The sequence below is a fragment of the Ixodes scapularis genome, unplaced genomic scaffold (genome assembly GCF_016920785.2).
Source record: "Ixodes scapularis isolate PalLabHiFi unplaced genomic scaffold, ASM1692078v2 PGA_scaffold1__304_contigs__length_218370807, whole genome shotgun sequence".
Taxonomy (NCBI): domain Eukaryota; kingdom Metazoa; phylum Arthropoda; class Arachnida; order Ixodida; family Ixodidae; genus Ixodes; species Ixodes scapularis.
Window position 1 is genome coordinate 171444157 of NW_024609846.1, and position 26868 is coordinate 171471024.

Genomic DNA, 26868 nt, shown 5'->3' on the forward strand with positions numbered 1-26868 from the left:
CCTTCAAGCAATGCATACAAGCTTCAATATTTATAGTTTTGTGTTTCTCTTGTAAACTTGTGTATTGCCTGGTGTCAAGCAATGGCAGCCAATGGTGCCACCGATGGGCTCCCGATCCATGATCCAGCCTACCAAATCGAGATCAGTGTCCACACCATGACTGTGCCCACACCTGCCCATGTTGCTTATCCAGACAGCTGCTGCCGGCCAGCATTTTAAGTTTCCAGCTGCTAGGCGGCGGTGGCGGCACCGCAATTATTTCGAGAGCTTAGATTGGAGAGGCATCCATCTCAAACCATAGGGAACATTTGCAATTTAATGACGAACCTCTCCGAAAGGAATTGGCCGCAAGTGCGCATGCGCCGCTTTGTCAGGTGGTGAAGACGGATAGTAGGAAACATTAGCAGATTGTCAACGCTTTTGCTACCTCCACGGAGTTTGTATTGCAAACGCGGGACATGAACCATGTGGCCCCGATTGAGCAGGTGGATGCTCTCTGTCATGGAGGTAGGAAGAAGAAGAGGCGACATACCTGCTCGAGCAAGCCAAAACGAGAAAATCCCAAGTGAAGCCGGAACTAGAGACCGCAGTCAATGGAAACGACCCCAAGGGTGACCAAAACAGCTGTCCTTTTCGTCCAGTAGCGTCTTTTGGTTTTGGTAATCATTGGCGACATGTCCCTCCAAACCAGAAGACTCCCCCGATTTCACCTCTGGTAGCATCATGTCGCCTCTAGAAGCTTCCTACCTCTATGCTCTGTAATGCAGGCTCTCTACAATTATCAAGATGGCAGCTCTGCGAAATCAAAAGAGCACCTAGTGGCTAGAGCAGAAAGCTTTTATGGCTGCTAGGTTCGCTCACCAGCGTACCTGAGCTAATCAGATTTTCACAGCACCAGATGCAGCCACGAAAGTGGGTTCAGAAACCCACAAGGAAAATTGCAAATATAGTACCTAGTTCTTACGTAAAAAGTTCTCATACAGAGCAGACCTTGGCAAATGCCTGCTTTATTAGCCCACAAAGAAGCTTATATCATACATAATTATTAACATATTCTATCATTCTCAAAATCCATCAAGTTTCATCGTAACTAACCATCTTAAAGCGGTCCGTACCACGTAAAATGCCAACTTTTAAACATGAATAGTAGGGCTGGGCTTCGGTTAAAATTTCTAACTGAATTAATCGCCACCCATCAATCGGTCCCATTCATCTTCATGCATACTATTTTTTTAAAACGTTGCATCCAATTTCTTTTTTTTTTTTTTTTTTTTTTGTATACGTGATATGTGGCACTATATGCAATCTTTATTATGAATTAACCTCGATGTATAGTTGAGAACAGTTCAAAAACACTCGCACTTCACAGATTCTTACTTCAGCTGCACAAGGCAAAGGGGTTTGTTGATATTCTTCGGCTACAGCGACGTCATTTGATTGCTCACAAAAGTCTCGAGTGCTAAACAAACACTCGCAGGGCGCTGAAGTGGCCAAGACATATGTAACCTTCTGCACTTGTCTGGAGTTACAAATCCCATTCTTAGTTTATTTTAAGTTAAAATTTCACCTAAAGCTTGCCCTTCATACAGGTGTACCCGTCCATGTCTGCACAGTGACACCGTTTAATTTTTACTTTTTGTTTTGTCAAACTTCTACCAATTAACCGGTTAAAAATTAAGTGCAATTATCCAGTAGGTTAATCAAACTATCACCCAGTGCTAATGTATAGTCTGGAAAAGATTATTATAGACCAGTGCAAGAGCACCTCATAACGATCCCAAACACTGAGCATGAATCTGTACCCAAGGTTTATTTTCTTTTGTCAAACATTGACGGTGTTATGTGAATGAATGTAACCAACTGTCTTCGCTTATTGCATTGTTGACTCTTGCTGATTGAATTGACTGCCGAATGTAACAGTTTAAAGGGTTTAATAAACGGATTACAAGGATTACGAACTGGTTAGAAGTTGTCCGAAAGTTGCTCTCAATGAACTTCTCTCTCGCCACGCAGCTCTCCTTCCCACTCTCCTTCGTCCTTCCGATGCCGGATGGCGCCACATGCCAAATACCATGTCAATATATCAACAAAAACCTGGCTCTTTGCTAAGATTTCTAACAATGCTAAAGGAGTCTGTAAAGTCCTTTAGCACCTGTTGATGCGATTGTGGTGCCAGACCGGGAGGTGTCCTAATCGCCATTTGCTCAGAAGCGATCTGCACAGATATTCACATCAACCATTCACATCATCACGTTTAACACTTCTCCAGCATTTTGCATTGACCTTCGTAACATACTCAATACTAAACACACTGTTTAATGCCCAGAAAACATAGACAATACGGTGTTTTTGGACATATATAATACCATTATTTCAATGGCATAACCTTGTCCACCGCCACAAAAAGGTGTTCTGGCTGTTGCACTAACCATTTTTTATTCATTTATTGATAAAACTAGCATAGATAAAAAACTAGCCATTTCTATCGCCACAATAACCAATTTGTCAGCTTTCAAATTCCATAACCTGCATTTCATTTTTTTTCTTTTATTAATACCAATTTGATGTATCTTTTCTTTACACCACTATTCACTTGTGAAACATTCTCTCGGCCTCGAAGGCACTGAAATATGCGTAAATAAATACATGCTTCTTTCAACATCAAATTCCGAAGGGACGAGCAATGTCAAAGCAATTTCCAATAGCTAATTACAATAGCTAATTGCAATAGCTAAGTTGTCATTTACCTCTCTTGTGCAGTCAGCACACCGAAGGGTTCTTAGCACCGTGAATCAAATAAATAATTGTACCATCAAGTTACCATCCAAGAACAGGAGATACAGCTGACATACTTTAAACTCGAAGAGCACAGAAGACGTACAAAAGCCGTATTGAGATTAGGGATTCCCTAAGACAGGTCATCCAAGTTTTTAGAAGGAGGATCAAAATCTGGTTTGCACATAATGATGTGGGCCAGTAAAAAAATCGAGAACACGAGGAAGTACATCAATCTACACATTGTTTTATTGAGAAGGCACTCAATGGTAACGGACGCACTGTTTCTTACATGTCTTCACACGTGTCAAGAGCACACGCTCTCAGACATTGAGGTTTTTTGCTGGTTGATTGGTCGCTCAACATAAATGCAGCAAATCTGCTCGCAAGCAAACATAGATACTCAAGACAAAAATTTACCACGTAACAAGATATTTTTTGTAGATTGAAAGAAGCTTGCTGCTCACGGCAGATGTTGACAAATGAAGTTGTCAACTTTTGTTGCGTTGCACAGAGAACTCTGATGCAACGATGAGCTCAAGCTGACATTTTGGGAAAAATATTGTGCAGCTTATCGTAACCCCATATAAATTTCCAAAACACCACGTGGATTGACCAAAAGATATATGCTCCCTCACTTTGATCCTATGGAAGATGTCTCAAATGCAGACCCGCCCTGTCCTCTGGTTTCGCCTAGCGCTGCACATCTCCCATGTGCGAGACCCCTTGACCTCGCCAACACTCCCCCAAGCTCCGACTTAACCTGCCAAGGCCCTCGGAAGGCCTCGCCCTCTAGTAACCTCTGCCCGGACATGGGCGGCTGAATAAAGGGTTTTTCTCTCTCCATCTCTCCCAAATCAGAACAATTTCACAAATGCTCGATGAGCATTAAGGCTGTAACAAAAGATAGGCTGTTAAAATAATAAAAAGATGTCAGATTAGGACATTCCAATGCACTAGTACCCGTTTGTATGTGCTATAAAAACACAAATGATAATGATATTGCACATATAATTCACAACACATAATTCATAATTTTATACGAGGGGCATTTATGAAGTTTGTATTATTGTCATGAGGGAAGAAAAATTCAGCAATGAAATTTGGGTACGAGTTCAAGTCTTTCTCTATGTATTCGCCACTCAAAAGTCGCACACTTTTGCCAGCAATACACAACCTGCCGAAGGCTATCCTTATAGAACTCCCCATTTTGAGTGTTCAGAATTCGCTCCACTTCAGCAATCACTTGGTCGTCGTCCTCAAAATGCTTTCAGGCTTGTTTAGCCACCCTGGAAACATCTGCACCTTTTAACCTCAGTGTTATAAACTGGGGCGTTGTCCTCAAACACCGCCACCAGCTTGAAATGAACCTCCTTGGCATTACTTCCCTTCAAATAAGAAAACAGATGAGTGCATGCATCGACCTTCTCGATGAGCAGTGCTATTTTTATTTCAACGCCCTAGCAGCGTTTGCACGCTTGCGCTGATGCCTCTTCTGTTCCCCTTTTTAAAACTTTTGGCGCATATAATACAAACTTTACGAATGCCCTTTGTACCATGTGGATTGCACTTTTAGCCAGTTTTTCTCAGCACTCATTGCGCTCCCTCTGCCCAACTTGAATGTCTCAAAAGAACAACCACTAAATCAACAACTTTAGAAAACTCACAAATGAGCTTATCCAAGAGAAAATATAGAGGCCTTAAAGGGGCCCTGCAATGACTTTTTTACTAATTTTTAATTTGCACCTAATCTGAGCGCACTGAACGTAGTAACTTAGTGAAACTTTTCTTTTCTCGAAATTCCCTTTAATTTAAAAGTTATAGGCAAATTAAAATTACAAAAACAAGCAAAAAATAACCTCCCTCGTGACGTCCTTGGTCGTTTGAGAGTGGCCGTGAACTAGAGGAGAAGTAGTGAGCTCATCGAGCGCTCACGGCTGCCGCACTCCGTGTCGACGGTGCGAGAGGGCGACATTAAAGCTTGTTCTGGATAGGCTGTATGCAGCGGGCAGCCAGAGCGGCTCTCATTGCATTTGCTGCACGATTAAATACTAATTCGGCATGACACTTCATTGGCCACAAACGACAGCAAACACGGGGTAAAGACCAGTTCAGAATGGGAGCTATACTTTGCGCTGCAATACCGCGAAACGGCCAAACCACAAGACAAAGCTTCTCGCCGAAGGCCTTCGGAACGCTCCTAGCTGGTCGGATCCTCCTGGCCATACGACTGCAGCGCCGCCGCGTACGTCCGGGGCCTTTCCGTGCCGGCGCCCGATCCCACTATTCCTTTCTAGTACGCGCCGCCTTTTCCACCGCTTGGTGGCGGGTATGTCGACGGGTCGTTTCTTGTTCCCATACTTTATGAACTGCATTCGTTTCTTTTTTTTATCTAAAATACTGAACAAAAACTACTTTTATAAATAACTGAAACGGTTCGCGCCACTTATATTTCGTATTTCGACTAAAAAGAACCTTCTAGCCGCTCTGACCAGTAGTAAGCCCAGGACCAAAGACGTCACATTTTGCACGTTTTCGGTACCGCGGGTCGCCCTCGTCGTTGGAGGAGGTTTCCGCGTCGTCCGGTTAAAATATGACGCACTGATATTTAGTTATTCTCTCCGTGCCCGCTGGCTTGCCCGAACCCCAAGAGACGTGGAAACCGCAAAAAAGGTAGACGCTTAAATATGATTGCAGGGCCCCTTTAAGTAGTAGAAAATAATCTGACCAAACTGTCCCTGTCTCACAATATCAATGCCACAATTAAGTAGAGCTCCAAATTAACATTTTTGCACAAGAAGTTGAATAGATGGAGACAACTTAAAAAAAGATTGTACTTCATTTGTGCATACCATTTATTCTATATCACTGTGGCACTGAGAAAATTATGCGTTCAAGAGAAAAACATCTTTTTTAAGTCAGTATTATTTTTATTTAAAGTATTCACTAGCGGAAACACAGTGCGTAAACTGAATTGGTGCAAAACAAACCGAGTGAAATTAAAACAAAAATAAGCTTGTTTATCATCTAAGACCACCCCAAAAGACCTAGCCAAAGTTTGTCTAAGCTACATCTCAACCCGAATGGCTCAAAAACAAAATAAATGCAAATAAAAATCTACTTGAATGTGCATGTCAAAAAAAAAAAAAAAATTGTGGTGACAACATTGGCGGGGTAAAGTAGCCATGGTACCGCAACTCCATGTTTAGTTGCCAGGTTTCTGCAGTAAAGCCACAGCATCTTGGAGATGCCTCACTGCAAGGTCAATGTCGGCGTGGCTGGTGTTCCTCCCGACGCTAAGCCGTAGTGTGCCACGGGCGCTGTCTGCGGGAACTCCCGAGTTGAGCAGAACTTCCGACGGCCTGTCAGAAAAACATCATGTTTGCCCCCCGTTGGAGTCTCCAGAAAAGTAAGCATTGGACCCAAAATAAGATAGCAAAGCTGCAATATCTCATCCAACTGTTCCAAACAAGGATCGTTGATGTTAAAATATTAAGGTGGGTTACTTGGTGTCCTCGTCTGTCCCTTGCACTTTATATACTAGAAACACATATAAGTTTGCTATGTACTTGTTGCAACACATAGCAAGAATCATTTGGTCACGAACACATGATGCACGAGGCACATGCTTCAAACAAACATTTATAGTGAACATGTAATCTTCTTCCTGAAGCCTGCAGCACTCGCGCACAGAGTTCATAGCAAGCCACAAAAAATATAGATTTTTTGTCATGACAAAGCATATATTCTGTTGGTTACTTATTTACCGGTTATGTACCAGTACTAGGAGGTGCCGTACTGCTCAATGTCACAAAGAATATACAGACATGTAATGTGACTAGCAACCAGAGGCTGGAAAAGCAACAAAAGAAGGAACACCATCGCAAGGACCAACTAGTATATGGAAGGAGATATGTCATCATTAGCTGGTCTACAAATCTGTATGGTTGAGTAAACAGGCATTACAATGACATTTATCAATGAGTACTATTTCCGATCCCAAAACACAAATGTTCATTGCATGCAAATTCCACAAGCAAAAGAAAAGAGAGATTAGCTGTGTCAATTCTGGTAAATATATACCTAACCACAAATAAGTTTTTTTTTTCCCATGGCGTTCCCATATCATCATGTAACAAACAGATCAGCAAAGAGAACTGATATGTAAAGAAAAAGTGCATTGACGGATAAAAGTGCATGCACAATTACATGTGCCTGCACAATTACATTACAATGCCTGAAATACTTGGAAGCGATGCCTGCTTCAGTTAATTTGGCCGACTGGAAAACGTCCGTCATCTCTAGAGTCTGTGTTTTCGCAATTTATTCTTTTGCATTTTTGCCGTATTGCCGTAAGTGCATTTTTGTTATATTTAAAATTTTTGGAAATTCTGAGTTTAATTTTGTCGTATTCCCAATTGTTCAAGACTAAAAAAAAAAATATATATATATATATAGAGAGAGAGAGAGAGAGAGAGAGAAAAAAATAAAACGTAGTGCAGGATGACGAAAAGTATATATGGCAGAAAAACGCACTTGAGACTGTCGGAGTTTTTAAAAACAAACTACGAATAATATGTTTTAAAAACTCCAACAACCGTCTCAAGTGAGTTTTTTGCCGTGCGTGCGTGCATGTGTATATATATGTATATATATATTTGGACATAAAAGTGCATACAGTTCATAAGAACTTGCTTGCATCAAGTTTTATTTCTCCTGCTGGACTCAGCATTGGAGCCCTTGACCTTGCTAACTGCCCGCAATAAAACTTAGAAAAGTGATGCTTCCCACTCCCCCCCTCTGCCTGCAGTGCTGGGTGGATTGCTGAAGTGATTTCAGCAACCTCCCCCCCTCTCCAAATGCCTCCTTTTGTGAGAAGCACAATAAGTAGTAAAGTTCAAACTGGAAACTGGAACGGTGTCTTTTTTTGCGGCTTGGAAGTACCATGACTTGTTGTCCTGAACGAACCTCAGAGGAGATAAACATTACACCTTCTTTTGTCAATGGTCCGAGATTTAAAAGGAGACTAATATGGCCTCTACTTAGGATCACCGACTCACCCTAAACCAAACCTATTTGCAGATCACCTTTTCTTTTTTATCATAGTGACCTCGAAATTTCGACTTCATCGGATAAATTCGAATTGACGAGAATTTGACCGGGGAGGATTTTTCTCCGTTTGGGGATTTATCTGAAAACATAGAACCCTAGCTATATCCAATCATGGCAGTCCATAAAAATCATTGAAAAAAAAAAAGTCGCACTCACTCGGCAGTGTGATGGCAAGCTGCTCCAGTGCTCGCTTGTACGAATTTCGCCTTGCAAAGAATGTTTGGACCTAGAAAAAGGCACTCATATTAAGATAATGAAACTACATAAAAAATTAAAAAGAAAGATACCTACAAAAAACACATTGCTCACCATTCATGCCTTTGAATGAGACACTGCAAGTGTTAGGCAGGGCAGCTGCTCCTTTCCGATGGTTGAAGGAAACCTTGGAGCCAAAAGCATCCTAGAAACAATTCCTTTGTTGTCTTAAATTGAAAACCAGGAAATGGGTTGGTACACTCCTACAATTTCCTAGCTCAGGGGTTCTCAAACTGGGTTCTGGGGAACACAGGGGTTCCACGAGCTGGTCTCATGGGTTCCGCGAACACCCATATTGCAACCCCCCCATGCCGCAGGCTGCATGGCAGGACCATGCAAAGCATCTCCATCTCACTTTATACTGACATTGTGATTCATATGGTGGGCATATATGGGAAGCAACACAAGCAAAATTGCCTACAATTGTGCATCTGTTGCATCTCAGTCAGCAAATATGGGGGGGGGGGGGGGGGGGGGGGGGAGTGGAGGTTCCGCGGCAGTTTTTGAGGCTTGCTGGGGTTCCGCGAGACCAAAAAGTTTGAGAACCCCTGTCCTAGCTCAATTAAAACTAAAGATTGGTTTGCGAAATACAATAAGGTTACTCCCAGAGCACAGCACAACAGCCAAGAGCAGTGTCGTGTCTCATTTAGGGCACTCTAAGCTGGTGGCGTCGCAAAGAGTTCGTGCAAGGAAACTGGCATTAGTAAAACCTAGTAATGTGTGAATAGTGAATTTTGAGTTTGAAGCAAATTTGAAGCGAATGGCGGTTTTGGCCGAATGTTTTCAAATAAAATATCACGGCCTTTTACTACTGTTGTGCCATGCTTAAATGAAAACTCAGCCAAACTCATGAAGGTTGTTCCCAAGCTTCCTCTTCTCCATCTATAAGCTAATTTTAATCTAACTCTGTGATAAAAGCGGCATTTGACCTTTCGATGCTAGAGCATATTACTTATTACCTCTTGCAATAAGAATAGATAAGGCACAGAAGGAACACAGAGCCTTCTTTTTAGAGATAAGGCTCTGGTAAGTAGGTTCCATTTACAATGAGTACTATAAAAATGGTTGAAAAATGAATCGTAGCGCAACACTTTAGGTAGAGAAAAGGCTTTCCTCCCCTCCCACTTTTACACTTTGTAGTTCATTTAGCGTGTAAATATAATTTCTGTGAAATGCCAGCCAAAACGAGCATATCCACTAAAACGTCAAAAAAAATGCTTCTCCCAAGTTTTATGAACCTACCAAACTCAAGAATCTAATATTAAAAATTACAAAAAACAACCACCATTATGAAAACCTACACTTGTGCTTTAAAAGTGACACTCCTCTTTAGTGGCATTGGAACCAGAGTGAAGTCAAGGGTCGCTGCTCTTTCAGTCGACAGCTGCATGGGAACAACCTTGACTACCGTATTTATTCAAATATAAACCGGCATTTCGTTTTTTTTTATCTTTCTCTGCACAGATTTCCAAAATTATAGAACAACCGGCAATCTACCGTAAAATCCCGAAAGATAGCCCACCTAACATCAAGGGCAGATTGGGTGAAAATATGGAGGGGGCTAACTTTCTATGTACAATCGAGAAAAGTTTAAAAATTGCTATTTTTAGGTCGTGCCCTTCCAAGCTTGTTTTGGTGGCGAGGGGCAGCGAAGCAAAGGTGACTGTAATTCCCAGTCAGCAACGTTTGCTTATATCCCGCCAGAGCTGACCAGCTGCATTTACGCCGAAGTGCAGCGAATGTCCCATGACTTGCGCTTTTAGTATGTGTGTTTGTGCGTGTTCTGACCTAAGATGAAACCAACTATATGGTAATTAGAAACACTGTAAAATACATATTTGTACCATTTTCCTTTCCTCCTACTTCTATGAAACTAGGGTCGACCAACAATAAAATATTTTCGTTTCTGCTTGGCGTAACCCCAGCTCGGCGCAGGTGTGGCACAAGTCTTAGCAAAAATGGCACTTTGGCAAGAGATGTAGCAGACCTTCATTCATGGCGCAATGTGGTGCAAATAACGCAGCACTTCCATCACTGCTAATTATATTTATGGACTGCGACCTCAGAGAGTGCAATGCCTTGGGTTGGCAAGTAAAGGATGGACTTAACGTAAAATTAAACGTACAGAGGTGCCCAGCTATACCTAATTACCGTATTTACTTGCATAATGAACGCACTCGCATGATTGCAACAATGGTTGTGCAATCACACTTTAAATGCCTTATCTTTGTTTAACTTTTTATTTTGCCGTTATTGCCTTGCCTGTTTTTTTTCTTCTTTTTTTGCTGCTTGAATTTAGTTAGCTTTCTTTTTTGTTGCTTGTTTGACTTTTTTTATGGATCAAGAGATTTTTTTTATGCATCTCGCTGTTCCTCCATTGGTTTTTCTTTCATTTTTTCAATTATTTTTGTGCTTTTGTTGTTTCCGCTGCATGGAGGTCCAGGCCAGGTGCACGTGTAATCGCGGCAATGTTTGCGGTCTCCACCAACTATGCCCTACTGTATTTAGCAGCTCTTGGATGCTCTATTTGGTAAGCTTCCGTTTGTCGCGACTTTCGGTATTAGCAGAAATGCCAGGAAACTTCAACTCGAGCTTAATTTAACATATTTTTGTATATCAAATTATTGATGTATCAAACTATTTTACGATCCCCTTTGAATTCAATATATCCGGGTTCAACTGTACAATTACTCTTTCTTCAATCTCGAATTTGAAAAAAAAAAAAAAAAATGCAAGTTGTAAAGGCATTTTTGCCTAAAATATACTCTTGCATAACAGTCATGGTTAAAATTTTCAAAATTTTACTGCAATGTAAATATTAATGTTCACAAGTTTTTATTTCTATTCAGGCACGCACGTGCACCATCCTGCTTTGAAAGTGTGCTTTTCTCCCAAGCATTTAATTACAATATTCAAACTTTTCCAAGTGTTGATCGCAGCAAGCTACCCAAGTTAAAGGGGTCATGAAACGCTTTTCCAACTTTTTCCTGTTTAGCTTTCCTCCTCAACTCATAAATCGCCCATTCCACCAAACAGTTAAAGAAGGCGAAAAGAAGGGAGGCCCCTCTCGCTCGGAATCTGGTTTGTGTAGTCGGACAGAGCCATTCTCCCCCTAGAAGATTAGCCCGTCCTTCAAAATTCAGACAAAAGTTGCTTTCCCCACTTTGTTCATCCCGAAGCTGACAGTGCTGTTAAAGCTACGTGCCCGTTGGGCCAGCCACACTTGCCACGTGAGCGTGGCAAATGTGGCTGCAGAGAATGAAGTCAGGTGAGGAAAGGGAGGTGGCTGATTGGTCCGGCAAGCGCGTAGCTTCCAGCAAAATGTCAGATTAGGGGTGAAGGGAAAAAGTGAGGTCCGGTTGCGTGTGACGTCAGTTTGGACCCGATGACGCGCTTTTGGGACAGCGGATGTATCACAGTGAAAAGGCAGAGAGGTTGCGAAGGGGAGGAGGTACGACATAGTCCGCTCTGTTTTCAAATTTTCGCACTGAAAGTCGGGCTTTTGACCTTCTACCTATTTTCTTTTGGTCCACTAAACGATGTGCTATTAGTAGAATCCCAATCTAAAATGATTTATCCCAACCCAAAAATCATTTCATGGGCCCTTTAAGTGCGCTTCTTACTGAGCATGGGTGCACTGAGGAGAAGGAACACCCACAGAGTTTGCTTTTGTCCAGAGCCATATTTACAGCGAGTCTGGCCATTCATTGGGAAGTATAGGAGGTAAATGAGGAGGGTGCCATTGGCCGAAAGCGGGCTGGGCGTGTTCCAGGGCGTCTTAACAAATTCGAATGTGGCCAACCAGAAGCAGAGAATAATACCCTGGCGTTGGTCGCGGGAAACAAACTTAATAAGTGCGTCGAAGTAACTCTCAATGGCTGAAAATACGGTGCACATGATGTTTTGATCACATTCATGCAAGATCATGGTGGAAGATGCGTAATGATATAGAAGATATAAAAAGTGTGCGCGACTAGCAGAACGATCCGTGTAATCCGTCTGAATGATCAAACTCCATCCAAACAAAACAGAGTTCGAGCAGCACATTCGTTTCTAACATCTTTTTGCATGATCATAATCGAAACATTATGTACACCATATTTTCAACCATATTTCCTGCTACTACCGCTAGGGGATTATATTTGTCTTCTGGATGACCAAGAGAGCCTGTCAAGCCCTTGTTCTGTGTCTCCTCCCATTGACCTAACTCTCTCTATGTACAGCTCTGCTTTTGTGGGTGTTGGTTCTCTGCAGTGCCCAGTGCTCGGTGAGTAGCGCTCGACAAGGCTAACCCTCCGTGATCAACACTTCAAGAAATATAAATATCGCAGTTCATCTTGAAGCGAATATTGAATAGTGTATTATTCTATACTACTATTCAAAATTTTGAATATTCTCACAACTCTAGTAGAATCTCTAACAGTCTGAAAATTGCAAAACAAACCCGATTTTTGAGCAAGCTAGCTAAGGTAGCTCTGGGTTAATAGGTAATCTCAAACCTTTCTTGACCTTACTATAAACTACTGAGCAAGCGCCCACTCAATATTTGGAGATAATCTTGAAAAACTAGAGGACTGGAGTCTCCTAGTTTTTAGGTACGAAAAAAATAGAGCAAAATCAAGATATAGCCAAAGACAAAAAGCATTAGACTGAAACAAGTGCATGTTATATTGCTGCGCGCGCAGCTGGCCAAGTAGGCAGCGCGGCCGTGGTCTAACAATTATCGTGCTTGCCTCCCATGCGAAAAGCTAGGGTTTGATTCCTGGGAGTGACGAGTCTTTTATTTATTCTTGCAATCTAGTGTCCTGATAAATTCGAGAATCCTGCTGCTTGTTCGAGGTCCGAATGTTCTAAGCGCCGAGCCTTCTACGCCGATTGTTCCTGAAGACAACGCGCGTACATAAGGGACTCCGCGTGGCAAGCCACATTCAGTCTCGCCCCAGCGTTCGATCCTGCTGTACCGCAGACTTCAATGCCCGCGACACTCTGTTGTTTTCCTCAGTTTCCTTTTTGGTTTTGGGCACAAGTTCACCCCATTAAACATTTCAGTTTCTTCAGTTATTCTTTGTTTTGTCGCCTCATCATTCGTGACAATATACCGTAAAATAATGCACAAGTGCCCACTTCATTCAACTGCCCACTATTAACATTTCTGAAACTCAGGAACTCTGAAAATTATACTTTAACCGCTTGACTTGGTTGGACGAATGCCCGATGTCTAGATTAATTCAGCTTTCAGTAAAAGTGGGGTGAGGGCACCCCCGATATTTTAAGGTACATCATTTTCAAAATCCATATATTGAGCGTGCAAAGTTGTTCATGCTACAGTACACTAAAAAACGTAGTCGTCATGACTACAATAAAAAAAGCGTAATTTTTAACGACAGATCTAACGGGAGTAGTACTTTGATGTGCCAACAACAATGTAATAACAGGTGACAAAAGGATCGCCATCACAAAAGGGAGGCTAGAAGATTTGTGCAAAAAGTTTAAGTGTGAAATTACCCACAAAATTGATGAGTCAGACAGTTTTATGGGAGACAGCATGTAGGGAAGAAATTAGGGGTGGGGGTAAATGCTGTTGGCTAAGCAGTGCAAGTCACTGCTCTACACAAAGGGCATAGTCACTACCATCTGCCCACTTGTATGTTTCTAAAGTAAAAGAAAAGAAATAAATTGCAAAAAAATTAACCTGAAGCTTCTTTTCCAAGTAGTCCCTGGATTCTCTCATGCTGCGCTGAAAGCCATCAAGGCCTTTTATGACCAGGGATGCTGCCTACGAGGAAGGGAAAGAATCTTGCTCAATCAGGTTCCTTAGACAACACAACAGGTCACTTCATTCGTTAAAGCAGTGGTTCTCAACCATTGACGTTTCGCAGGCCCTTTGTGGATCGGCAGAGATGATGGAGGACCCTGTGGTGGTGAGGGGAAGGTATAGGTTAGCTATGATAATATTTAATAAACAGATATAGCTAAGGGCTTGTGTGAAGTAGACTTCTTTTCGGGAGAAAACTCACCCGAAAATTGGGACGTTTCATCTCAATTTGAAAGAAAGACAACTTTTATTGACAGGCTTGACTAATGAAGCAGGGCTTCGCAGACCCCTAAAATGTTTTTGGCGACCCCAAAGGGTCCATGGACCCCCATTTGAGAACCCCTGCTTTAAAGCATGCCAAGTTGCTAGAAGGCTGATACAAACTCACAGTGCCAAGTCCAGCGATCATGCAGACATTTGGTGTGCTGAGGCCAAAAAGAAAAAAAAAAAAAAACATGGTTTGGAACACTATGTTAGTGAGCTGACATGTAAATCAAAAACAATACTGAGGAATATCTTAAGCCTGCCAAACTAATTAAGCAATTGCTCTTCTTTTCAACTTACCCTGACCTGTAGCCCCTCTCTTGGCCAGCCCCCAGAATGAAGGGGTACAACGGCTTGGTTTCCCTAAAGTACAGCGCCCCACTGCGAGGCCCGTAAAACTGCACAAAGCAAAAAAAGAAAAACGAATGGCTATTAAATATAGTTAAGTTAAAAAGCCCATTTTATGGGGGGTGAATTCGTAAGGTGTAGGGTTTTGTTTTCTCAGTTTATTTCTCTTCAAATCCGGGGGTGTCTTCTTTTCAAGGTTTTTCCTTTTTTTTTTTCCTTGCAGATTCAATGCTTTTCTGAGTCAATTTTCGGTAGAGGACAAAAAGGGGCATTTATGCTGTAATAAACAAGACATATGGATAGGATTCTCAAGCTTCCGGGAAACATGCACACGACCAAACTACTGTACATGGAAATCATCCTGATACTGATAAGAGAGGAAAATCATGTAAGAGTATGGTTCCTAAAGAAAGAAGCGGCCTTAAAGGGGTACTCCACCGATTTCATCATGGTCCCCGATTTTCTTGAAATTTTGCTAAACTCGCCAAACAACATCGCCAAAATAGTATCCCAAATATTAGGTCAAAATAAGTTTTTTTCACAAAGTTATTGAATTTACAATTTTGGTCCTCACCGTGTTTTTCAAACTGAAAGTCTCTACTGGCAACAATGACAAAGTGACGTCAGTGGAAGTGCAGGGCTTCACTCTTTGGACTGTAGAATTTGTTCCCAACTGATTTGAAGCAGTTTCATGGTGTCAAATGAATGCTTTGGAAGCTCGCTCCAGTCCCCGCGCTCCAGCACGGAACAAATGATTGGCATATTCTATTTTTTAGACTGCTCGCCCGACTGGCTAGCTAACCTTCCAATGACGTCACGGCCCTGAAAAGGGCGGGTATATTTGAATGTTTGTTTTTGCATCATTTTCATTTGCCGATTTCGCAATAACTATTATGAATTTCACGATACTAAACAGCATACCAGAAAGGGGAAAGGCCGGGGAGTCACAAAATATAGTTAGTTGAGGTAGCTCAAAAATTGGCGGAGTACCCCTTTAAAGGACGACCTACAGAACCGTCTTCTGGCAGGCAGAAAATCGGTTCCCAGTTTCCTTCTCTCCATTCCCTCTTGCACACTTCCCTCCTCCCCCCAGGAGCGGGTCTCTGAGCTACTACCTGCAGAAAGGAGGAGGGTCTCCCTCTCTCTCAAACGGAAACAAGGAATTGGGGGAAGTTTCCTCCCTTTTCCTCCCTACTGGCTGCTCATCGGCCTTTAAAGAACACATGCAAAGGAAAAAAACATTTTTTTTTAAACAGCTTATATGGAAAAAGGATGTCATTAAACAATTTTACAACGAAAAAAAAAATTTTTGGAGCTATGTTTACCACGCTATACGAATTTGCTATACGAATTTGTAGTTGGCGCCCGCGGGAGCCGCCGCTGATTACATGGTAGGCCCGCGCGCCGCCACGCTGCGTCGCTGCCGCCGCATGCTGAGCGTTGTGCAAACGCCGCTTCAACGCCTTTCTCCACGCCTCCGTCGCCGCCACCGCCGCCACACAAGTTTGTCTGCTTCGGGGCGCCGCCACCGTCGTCTGACCGGCGCACTGGTCTATCACGTCTGCTTGCGCTGTTTTAGGAGTTTCCTTTGGGCTCTAAAAGTTACCTATTAATCTTAGTATTTTGTTATACTTCAAACAAAGAAGAGTACACTACTTTTAGACGCCATACGAAGCTTCTGAAAGAGCGCAAGCACCATGTGATAAATAAGGGCCAGTCACGTGATAAATAAGGGCCACTTTTCCGTGGCGCCGGTGGGCGCCAACTACAAATTCGTATAGCGTCGTAAATATAGCTTTAAAAATTTTTTTTCTTCGTTGTAAAATTGTTTAATGACTATCTTTTTCCATCTAAGCTGTTTAAAAATTTCTTTTTTCCTTTGCATGTGTTTTTTAACGGACAGTTCAGTGCAGGCTGTGTTTTGGGTCAATGCCAAATAAAGCTGTAGTTAAAGATTACTTCCAGTGAATCCTGTTTTTTTTTTTTTTCATTCAAGGAAAGTTCCAAATCACGTTTCTTTTGGTTTTCTCCGATTTTAATCAAACTAGCTTGAGGGTCAATTTTTAGGATTTATCAGTAGTTGTCAAAATCATGTAACTCTAATCATAAGGAATTGTATGTGGTGTCACACAGCACAAACAAGGCTGTTGGTGGATAAAATTGTGTTTCTTTCATCATAGAAACAAAGCATGCACTGTCAAAGCTTAGGCTCTGTCCAGATATGGTGCTAGTAACCACTACCACTACATTTAGTCAGAGTCTGAGATGACAGCTTTTGAAATTTAATGTCATCCAATTAAAAAAGCGAAAGATATTTACGGAAATTGTCAATGAGGAAACGCTGCTTAACAGAGCCCGCAAACACATGGAGATGAATAAAGTTTGTTTCCATAAACGGATGTAATTTCCTCATAAAAAGTCAAAAAATTGCTTCCGATTTTTTTTTTTTTTACATTAAAGCAGAGTTTGCAAAAACTTGCAGATGAAAAGTGCCCACTTCCAGAAACAAACATAATTTTCTTGCTTGAGATGTTAATAAAATTGCTGCTAATTTTAAAACCAAACATGAAGTTACAAAATTTCGGCACTCTATTCCAACCACTGGCACTACATTTTCGCAGGGTCTGAGCTTTCGGAGGAGCATAGTTTGATTTCGAGGCAAAAGAACAAGGTTTATTTTTCTCAATGGACACTCTGTTGTTTAGAATAAGATTTTGAGCCTACAAAATATGATGCAAAGGTTTGCAGCTATGCCATGAACCTGAACATTTTCATCAAAACACATTTACTGAACGGCAGCGAGAAACTATGCTAGAGAGACAATCTAATATTGGTAAAATATAAATATAGATTTTTTTTTATTTAATTTTTTAATTGAACACATTTGTCATTTTGAATAGCCAGGGTTGTGATGTTGCTCAGACAGTAGCATGTGGGCAGAATTGCACATATTACCCAAAACAAGCAAGGACTTGGCTTCACAACTTCTCAACAAAAATTACAGATACAATTACTCTTTAATAAAAGTGACCATCACATTCTAAGGAGTTACTTTCAGTTTTCTTAGGGACAATTGGTGTAGGGGAAAGGAAGGCAAAATTAACTACCATGTCTCAAAATAACAGCGCAAGCAGGGAATTCACACAAATGCACGTCACCACAGGCCACAAAAACAATCACACTTAGGGACACAATCACAACAGACAAAACACTCACTACCAGTCCTTTTTTTATTTACGCAGGTTTTACTAATGAACGCATTGACCTCGAGAGTTTGTGGTGAGGGCTGCTTGCCTTTTACTTCTAGAGTTCAGAGTGAGCAAACAAGAAGCGAAGTCTAGCACTTTTTCTCAGCTTTCTTTGGGGGCAACACAGAAAGTTAGTCCACCACATTTGACCTCTGTGCGGAGTGAGCAACATCTATGAAGAGTGCACATTTCAATCACACATACCTTATGCCCAGCAATCGAAAGGTAGTCCACTTTAAGGGCGTCGACGTCAATCTTCACTTTTCCAATTGCTTGTGCAGCGTCTGTGTGGAAGAGGATTTCGGGAAGACTCTCCTTCTTCCGCTCCCTGTTGACCTCTTCCAGTAAAGCTCCTATGTCTCCAACTGGCTGCCCCACAAATGAAGGGATCAAAAGAAGGCCGTGAAATATCTCGGAGAAAACAACTGCTAATGCAAAATCTCAAGATAAAACAACGTACCTGTAAGATTCCGGTTTCATTCTGAGCCAACATCACACTTATAAAAATGGTATGAGGCCGAATAGCCGATATGATGTCCTCGGCAATGACGCTCCCGGAGGACTTGGAAACCGGAACGATTGTGAGGTCTGTCAACCAAAGATGTCAGTCGGTGTAGAGTCAATTCAGCTGGAACAACTCCAGACCGTACTGATTAACCCATTAGTTTTAAACAAATCTTGCAGTAACACTTAGTTTACCATTATTTTTTATGGCATGTCTGCATACAAAATGTCTTAGAAGTAGTGCGTGCAAAAAAGCACGTCAGAATAGTCACAACAATTTTGCAGACCGATTCGGTAATTCCTTCTCGACTCCAATGACCTCATAAAATTAACAGTAATTCTTTATCAACTCAGATAAGTTCATAAAATTAACAGTAATTCCTTGTTAATTTAGACAAGCTCATACAATTGAGGTATTTTGTGCAATTCTACAGGGTGATTCAAGGTGACTACAAGGGTGACCGCAAAATTCGGTTTCTTAACCTATCGCGTTACGACTTTGTGCAGCGTTGCCCACAGATGGTGCATTTTATTTGTAAAATTTGCAAAGAGCAAACTAACCTGAGGAAAACGTAAAGAAAGAACTAGGCTTAGCTCCTATGGAAACGCAGCTTTGGTTGGCGGCAGTTGGCGTTGCGACCGCTTGCGCCATCTCTTGTCTCGCGTGCGAAACGGCACCGTGTTGTTTGAAGACCGGTGGCTTCGCTGCGTTTCCATAGGAGCTAAGCCTTTTTCTTTCTTTACTTCTTCCTCAGGTAAGCTCGCTCTTTGCAAATTTTACAAAAAAAAATTCACCATCTGTGGGCAACGCTGCACAAAGTCGTAGCGCGATAGGTTAAGAAACCGAATTTTGCAGTCGATTTAAAGAGCCTGGCCTCTTCTTGAATCACTCTGTATATAGTGGCAACTACGCAAATGATTGAGATGGGAGTGGTCAGTGAAATTGCCAAGGTTCTTCCTCATTTTTATCCACTTCAAATGTCACATTTTTTGCCAAGACATCTATGAGGAACAAGATCTGCTGAGAGGCATCGATGAAAAAAGTTCGATAATGCTTTGCCTATACACCAACAATAGCCAAGATTATTTCAAACTTGTGTTTGCTATCGACATTTCACAAATGAATGCCATTTGTGATAGATTAAGAAAGCAGCACAGACGGCATTAATAAAACGTAACAAGGCAGCATATTTGAAACATATACCCTCTAGATTTCTTTTTACCCAGAATCAGCTTTCCCAGACAGTGCCACATCCCTGAAAATGCTCATTTTTCCTCTTCATAGATTTCACATTATATAGTTAGTGAAGCAATTCTAAGCCAAGTCAATGTCAACATCACATTTCTAGTGGCAGTGCCTCAAAGGCCAAGAGCACTGAGGAAATATGTGCACTTTTTCTGCTATATTAAGGCAGTACTCCAGCTTCTTTTACAGCAAAGCTGTTTATAGCTAGGGTCCCGTGGATTTTTCATGCGCGTGAACAAAAACTCCGGTCCCGAATTTGATGCTAAATGCCTGGTATAGTTATAGTAATATCACTATGATCTGCTGAGTAGCCGCTCCGCTACCCTCACGTAAACGTGAAGAATAACAAAAGTTCACACATTTCACGTGATTGCGGCTCAAATAGAGGACATACAACCAAAATATTACATTCCTAGATTGTTTTTTCTTGTAGTCGACTAATACTATATCTAAAATAATTTAAAAAATAAAAATTTACAAAAATAGGGTTTTTGAGAAAATCTACCTCAAACTTCCAACATTTGTTATTTCTTACAACGTTTACGTGAAAGTAACGGAGCGGCTAGTCAACAGATCATAATGATATTATTATATTTATAATGGACTTGCTTAGGGCTTTCTGTAGAGCCAAAGAAAGAAAATTTACTTTAAGTACAGACAAAGTAATGACCTGTCAAAGTTGACCAAAAAGCAACCGGAGTGACGAGTTTTACATTTTTTTTTAGAAAACAATTAAATTTCTAAAAATATTTGAATATGTCAAGGTATCTTTAGAATACCTATTAAATGAGGGGGAAAAGTTAAAAGGGTGTGGAGAAAACACTAGCACCAGCACAGGGAAGGCAAAAACACTAGTTCCTGCCACTGCGGCTTCTGCGCTTTGTAACTTGAGAACAAAAAATCTGGAGAACATGCGGTTTGCGCCCTCCTTCATTTGCGAGATGCCCCCATAACATATATCTTTTTCGTCAAAATTAGAAATTAGGCCCTTTTAGCCTGCCCAATTTGAGATGAAACCGTACCCGTATATATATTTCAACATGGACATACCCGTGTTCCCATTTTCTTTCAGGTATTTCAGAGGCAACAAAACAGACTTGTGTTCCACATTAGTCGTAATGCAGTGAGGGATGTCGTAGTGTGCCAGTGCGGCATAGTTGTGCTTGACTTCCTTGAAGTGCCTCACTGACGAATGCACAATCATGTTGTTGCTCTGAAAGGTTTGGTTCGTCGACAAGGAATACTAGGTAGAATCAAATGAGCAAAAAGGTGGCCCCATTCAGACGGAAAACAACAACAAACATACCTCAGTGCCTCCAGAAGTGAACACAATTTCTGAAAGCAAGAGAGGCACGCATTATTTATTGTAGAAGTATGCTGGAGTGTAAGAAAAAGCAGCTGTTGTAGTAATAAATGTTTGAAAACACACCAGCCACCCTCATTTAGCTTACAAAAGTATTCGATTACAACTTCGAAATTAACTGTTGTTAATAGTGTATGATTATACAGGGTGACTGTTACTAGGCTTAAGCCTAAAATAAAACATGCTGTAGAATCAAACGCACTATTAATTTCTTTAGGCTTAAAGCCCGACCTGGAAAAATTGATTCTTCCAGAAGATTCCCTTGTATCCTTCTTTCCCCTTCCCTATGCCTTCTAGCCTTTTTACGTCCTCCTCACCCACCTGCAAGCGTCCCCAGTCACCCCAATTCACCCCTTCGTCCCTACCGGGCATAATTCCTTGAACCCTTCGGATGTATACTGGATTACGCACTAGAACATAAAACAAGCCCCCCCCCCCCCCTTTCCCCCCAAAAAAAACACACTAACTCCTTTGTTAATTTTTTTTTTGCTGCTTGTTTTTTGGGCGATTTTGTGACAGGCCTATGGTATCTTTCAGGAAGATTAGGGTCAAGGCTGCTGAGCAACTAAGCTAGTTGCAATGCTTAATTTTTTTCTTTCTCTTTTTACCATACACCAATCGCAGTCTCAATGACGCATGTTCCTTGGCAGGATCGCAACCTGAAGTTTCTAAACTACCTCTTCCATTATGGATTCTTCCCTAGAAAAATCCTGGATATACCGTACCGCTCATTGCGAGAAATCACAGCAGAATTCAAAAGGGAGTATATATTTCTGAACCTAAAAATTTCATCAGAAAAGCTGTTGACGTGTACAGTGATGTGATTGGCCTAAGCCGTTTTGGAGCACCTTTTGGAGCAGCCAAAACAGTGTTTTGGAGCAGCAAAAGTCTCCTTTGGAGCAGCCAAAACAGTGTTTCGGAGCAGTAAAAAGTGGCTTTTGGAGCAGATTTTTTTATAAAAATAAAAATATTTGTTTTAAGTGCTGGACAAAGGAAGGGCACTTTGCTCGCAACAATAAACAAATTATGGTCAAGTTAGACGACCTGGGAGTCTTTCAAGTTGTTAACTGAAATGCCAATGACACAACATATTTTGCAATGCTTCAGTTAAATGACATATATGTACCCGCTATAGATAAATAAGAACCAAACTGCACATATTAAATTTATTTGAAAATGACCAGCTTAGCAGTAAATATGAAAGCATAAACTTCACTAGTTATATAATATAATAAATTGAAGCAGTATCCAACTGATGAAAGACGTAACTACTGCAATGCAATACTAAACTGTACATATAAAAAGGGTGCAGTACGACTGGTGGGTGCTTTTCCTTTTGCTTGTTGAAACTTTCTGCAAGGTTGCTGCAAGCCTCGCTTAGCTTTCAGCAAGTAATGAATGTCCACTTTCAATGTCTCCAAAGAGACGTTGAGACATCCCACAAGTGTACAGTGCTGTAGGCGTTGCCGAGCAACTCCAAAACGTCTCCCACCGTTTTACTGCTCCCCAACATGCAGATTTTAGTCAGAAGCAAGCAAATATAAAGCAATGGATTGCAAGCGTCCCGGCTGGTACCTCTGTCGTGCAATCATGTTCGCATGCAAGTGAGGGCAACTTCAGCAGCTTGCAGTTGCACGCGCTTCGTTATGCGAGCGGGGACGGCTGTTCGATCGAAACCGAAACTCTGCCACTCCGCTCCGTCGCCATCTGGTCCCCAAAATTGTATGCAAAATGTAACAATCCAGCATAAAAAAAAAAAAGAAAAACAGTCCAGCGGCGCATGCTTGCCAGGCCAGTATGCGAGGCACAAGCTAATTTAAAAGGTTAAAAAGCGCAAACAAAATAAGAACAATAAAGCTAATAAAAAAGAAAAAAAAAGAACCTGAGCGCATTAATGCAAGACATCGCGAGTCAGGGTCAAAAAGTTCTTGGAGCGCTTTGTGCAACAACTGAACTCAAGATAAACAAGCGCGCTGTGCCGGTTCAGCACGCAGACAGTGCCTTTTTTTGTTTTAGCTAACTTGTCTTAAACTTTCTTTTGTGACAGACTGTTTATGTGCCCGGGTCCCTCTCAAAAGAAATCCTACCCAGAAAACCTAGGTAAACAGTACTTCGACACAACAGTCTTTGAGCTAGAGGGATTTTTGTAGTAGCGTTTTATTGTATAGATTGCTGATTACCCTGCAGCGGTCCTTACGTTTCATTTTAGAAAGCGACAGGAACACCCGACGTCATAACCACGGTGACTGGTATAGGCAGGGACCAAAAAGAGTTTTGCCACGGCCGTTTCTTTCAGAAGCGAGTGCTTCAGATCACAAGCAACTCCCAATGCGCAAAAACGTGGTTTCGTTTTACAACATGACGGCATGGCTGGTACCCGGCAATCTAGCGTCGGGGCGTCTATATACGCATGCATCTATAGTTAAAATATTTTCAAGAGGACGCGAGACGAGACCCACGAGAGCGCGAAATGAGGAACGGCGGGAAAAACCATGCGAAACCGGATGGACGATTGATGCAGCATACTTTCTGTCGGGCGGTCGCTTGCGCCACCTAGCTCACGCATGCTCAATTATGGTACTCAGTTTAGTTTCGGTTTTGAAAGGCGACCGAAATTAGTCCTTTGGCGCAGGCTTGGCGCAGTTTACCCATATTTCGGCGAAATGTAGCAGGATGTAGCAGGGTTAGCCCCTTGGCGCAGTTTGGCGCAATTGGCGCAGCAATCACATCACTGCGTGTACTTTGTGGCTCACACAGTGCTGGAGTCAGCTGTACTACAGAAAGATTGAAGCAAGTTTTCAACTACATTTGCCACAATTAGTGAAGACGAATATATTGTAGTGTTTGCACAGTGATAGCAGAACGCTTTGACACCTGTGTATGCTGCCGAGCAGGCTGACGGCCGATACCCATAAACCCAAGGTTGTTCATAGCTACTCCGATATGGTCCGTTCCTTCATGGAAACAACTTTTTGGCGACGAAGATGCTGACAGCAACCCATGAGTAAGTCAAAGGACACCGTCAAGACAGAGGGTAACCAGCCCAGCATGCAAGGAACACCAAGGCCTGCCTCTTGGGGAACATCCAGGATGGCCGCCATCGGGCAAGTGGAACCTTTCAATGCATCGCTGCCAGATTGGGAAACGTACAAACAGTTGCCGGCTTCTCTTTTGTTAGGACGACACCTCAGAATGCGGCTCTATTTAATGAAACCTAACACAATCTCAGTGGTAGAGCAGAAGCAGATCGAACAGGCATGAGGTTGATGGGAAGTTAAAACATTCTTTGCTGTAGGGATGAAAGTTTGTGAGGAACTTGTGAGGTGACATCACGGTCCGGGCCAGCGTCCTATATGTTGCAGGTGACTACACCACGCAGAATCCTGGAATGGAAGCGGCATCAAGACCAGATTCGTCCAAGGAGAACTGTCATCCGACTAAAATCAGAGCAGCAGAAGCGAGGTTTCCTGGCAACAGTGGGAATCGGCAAATGAGGACACTGAACCGAATTCCTGGCACGGGCAAACAGTGTACGGGGAGGTGGAAGATGCAGGACAACCGCCCACTGGTGACGAGTCAACAGAACCACCCGGCTTGGAAGACGCATTTAACAATGCAAAATCTTCACGGAGTGCCACGAGCAGCGAGAGCTAACCGCAGCGTCGGTACCTGGCACGGAGGATATGGACCCCAAAGCGTACACACCAGACTGTGAAGCACCTGTGCAGCGACAGTTTCGCAAAAACATTCTGATCTATTGTCGTGTTCGAACTATTCCAATTAGGCATGTATAATGACAACATTAGTATATAGAAGGAAGAATGTAATTTTTGTGGGTAATAGCAGAAAGCTTCGTCATCTGTGTATGCTGTAGTACTGCCCCCTAGCTATTTAAGACAAGCGTAGGTGGTGTACCCTGCAGTTCTCGTTCAGCTGTCTGAGCAGGCTGACTGCCTATACGCAATAAACCCAAAGCTGTTGTTTGTTGCTACTCTGAAAAGGTCCGCTTGTTTCTGAAGACACAACACATATGTAGGAGCCCTGCGCGAATAACAGTTTGATCATTCGCATCCGCAGATTCCGTATCCGCATCTGAACCACATCCCCAATGTTTTGAAATAATTGTACCCGCATCCGGCCCTCAATCCATGAATTCAGTGTGTCGAACCGAAAAAAATACGGGTTCGGTTACGGTTCAGGTTGAGGTAAATTTATTTTGTTCCGGTTCCATTAATTCGATCCGCGAACCGGTTCGGGGCGCTGAACCGGTTTGCGAACCGGTTCGGAAATTATAAATGACAAATTCCAATATCAAAATAAATTACAAATAAAACATCTGAAATCAGCACATACGAAACGGGATACATCGTAGTGTAAGGCTCAGGGATTTCTACCAGGAATGGTTTCTTTATGTGCACTCAAAGGTTACCTCACCGACGTTTACGCATTCGGACCTCATTTAATTGGGTCCGACGCAGTACCTGTAAAATCCGCGACCTCCATACAAACCCACTTACAAGTAGAACTCGCTAACTATCCCGCCACCTCGGCGTGTAAGCAATTGAAGGAACAGTGGGGAGAAAATACAGCTTTCTTTATTTGAACTAGCCTTCGGTAACTCAAATTAGACCCTTAAAGGAGTTTTCATTAAACAAGATACGGAATATGAAAAACACTTCACCGAACGCAACGCCAGAAGGACGTAATACGATAAATATTAAAATAGAAGAGTTCGCTGTCTCACAAATATGTTAGCTTCTAAGTGCCTATACGAAACCGGATGCATTATTATCAAACTCCACAGCCTTTTCTTTTCTTATTCCGATGGAAGCAAGCTTCAAGAACTTGGGCGTTCTAGAAACGTGTTATGAAATGAGCACACAGCAGCATTTAGGATTTACGAGATTGTAGGAAAATGAAATCCCGTGACGCGATTTTTTTTAGAGCGCAGCTCTTAGGGGCCCGTTCCCGGCTTGAGCGGCGTCGGCGTCGCCGTTGGCGTAACCAAGGTCATCCCAAGGTCACATGACCCCCAAGGTCACTCCAAGGTCACCCCAAGGTCACATGCCCCCTTCCCCAAGGTTACGTGACACCCAAAGTCACGTGGCTCCCCAAGTCACGTGACCCCCGGGGTCACGTGACCCCCGATTACGTCATCAGTGACGTCACTGATGTCACCGGCATCCGCATCGTCATCATCACTGATGACGTCACCGGCATCCACATCGTCATTGTCATCATCACTGATGACGTCATCAGCATCCGCATCGTCATCATCGCTGATGACATCACCGGCATTCGCATCGTCATCATCGCTGATGACGTCATCAGTGACGTCACCGGCATCCGCATCGTCATCATCACTGATGACGTCATCAGTGACGTCACTGATGACGTCATCAGTGACGTCACTGATGACGTCACCGGCATCCACATCGTCATCATCACTGATGACGTCACCGGCATTCGCATCGTCATCATCGCTGATGACGTCATCAGTGACGTCACTGATGACGTCACCGGCATCCGCATCATCATCATCGCTGATGACGTCATCAGTGACATCACTGATGACGTCACCGGCATCCGCATCGTCATCGTTACTGATGACGTCACCGGCATCCGCATCGTCATCATCACTGATGACGTCATCGGTATCCGCATCGTCATCGTTACTGATGACGTCATCAGCATCGTCATCATCACGTGACCCCCCTAGGTCACGTGACCCCCACCCAAGGTCACTTGATCCCCCCACTACCCTTCCCTCCTCCTCCTCAAGAGCTGCGCTCTAATTCGGCGTTACAGGAAGTTGTAAACGGCTTTCACTTTTTTTTTTTTTTTTTGCACAGCCTTTTAATTTTTTTTCTTCCGTGCAAGTCGCGACCAGCGCAATACTGGTTCTTATGTCAAGATTCATGGATGCAGCGTTTGTCAA

The 26868-nt window shown here is 42.5% G+C and overlaps 1 protein-coding gene across 1 annotated transcript in view; it reads right to left on the bottom strand.

Annotated features, from left to right (window-relative positions):
• Positions 1–1801: 1801 nt before the first annotated feature.
• LOC115319183 (selenocysteine lyase) overlaps positions 1802–26868 on the bottom strand; it is a 33934-nt gene continuing 8867 nt past the window's right edge. The window contains exons 4-13 of the mRNA XM_029979044.4: positions 20874–20902; positions 20618–20780; positions 18278–18405; positions 18022–18186; positions 14522–14619; positions 14346–14382; positions 13835–13918; positions 8197–8287; positions 8044–8113; positions 1802–6137 (exon numbers count right to left, since the gene is read on the bottom strand). Of these exons, the coding sequence (XP_029834904.2) occupies positions 5981–6137; positions 8044–8113; positions 8197–8287; positions 13835–13918; positions 14346–14382; positions 14522–14619; positions 18022–18186; positions 18278–18405; positions 20618–20780; positions 20874–20902 (1022 nt within the window). The 3' untranslated portion in view covers positions 1802–5980. The remainder of the gene's footprint in view (positions 6138–8043; positions 8114–8196; positions 8288–13834; positions 13919–14345; positions 14383–14521; positions 14620–18021; positions 18187–18277; positions 18406–20617; positions 20781–20873; positions 20903–26868) is intronic.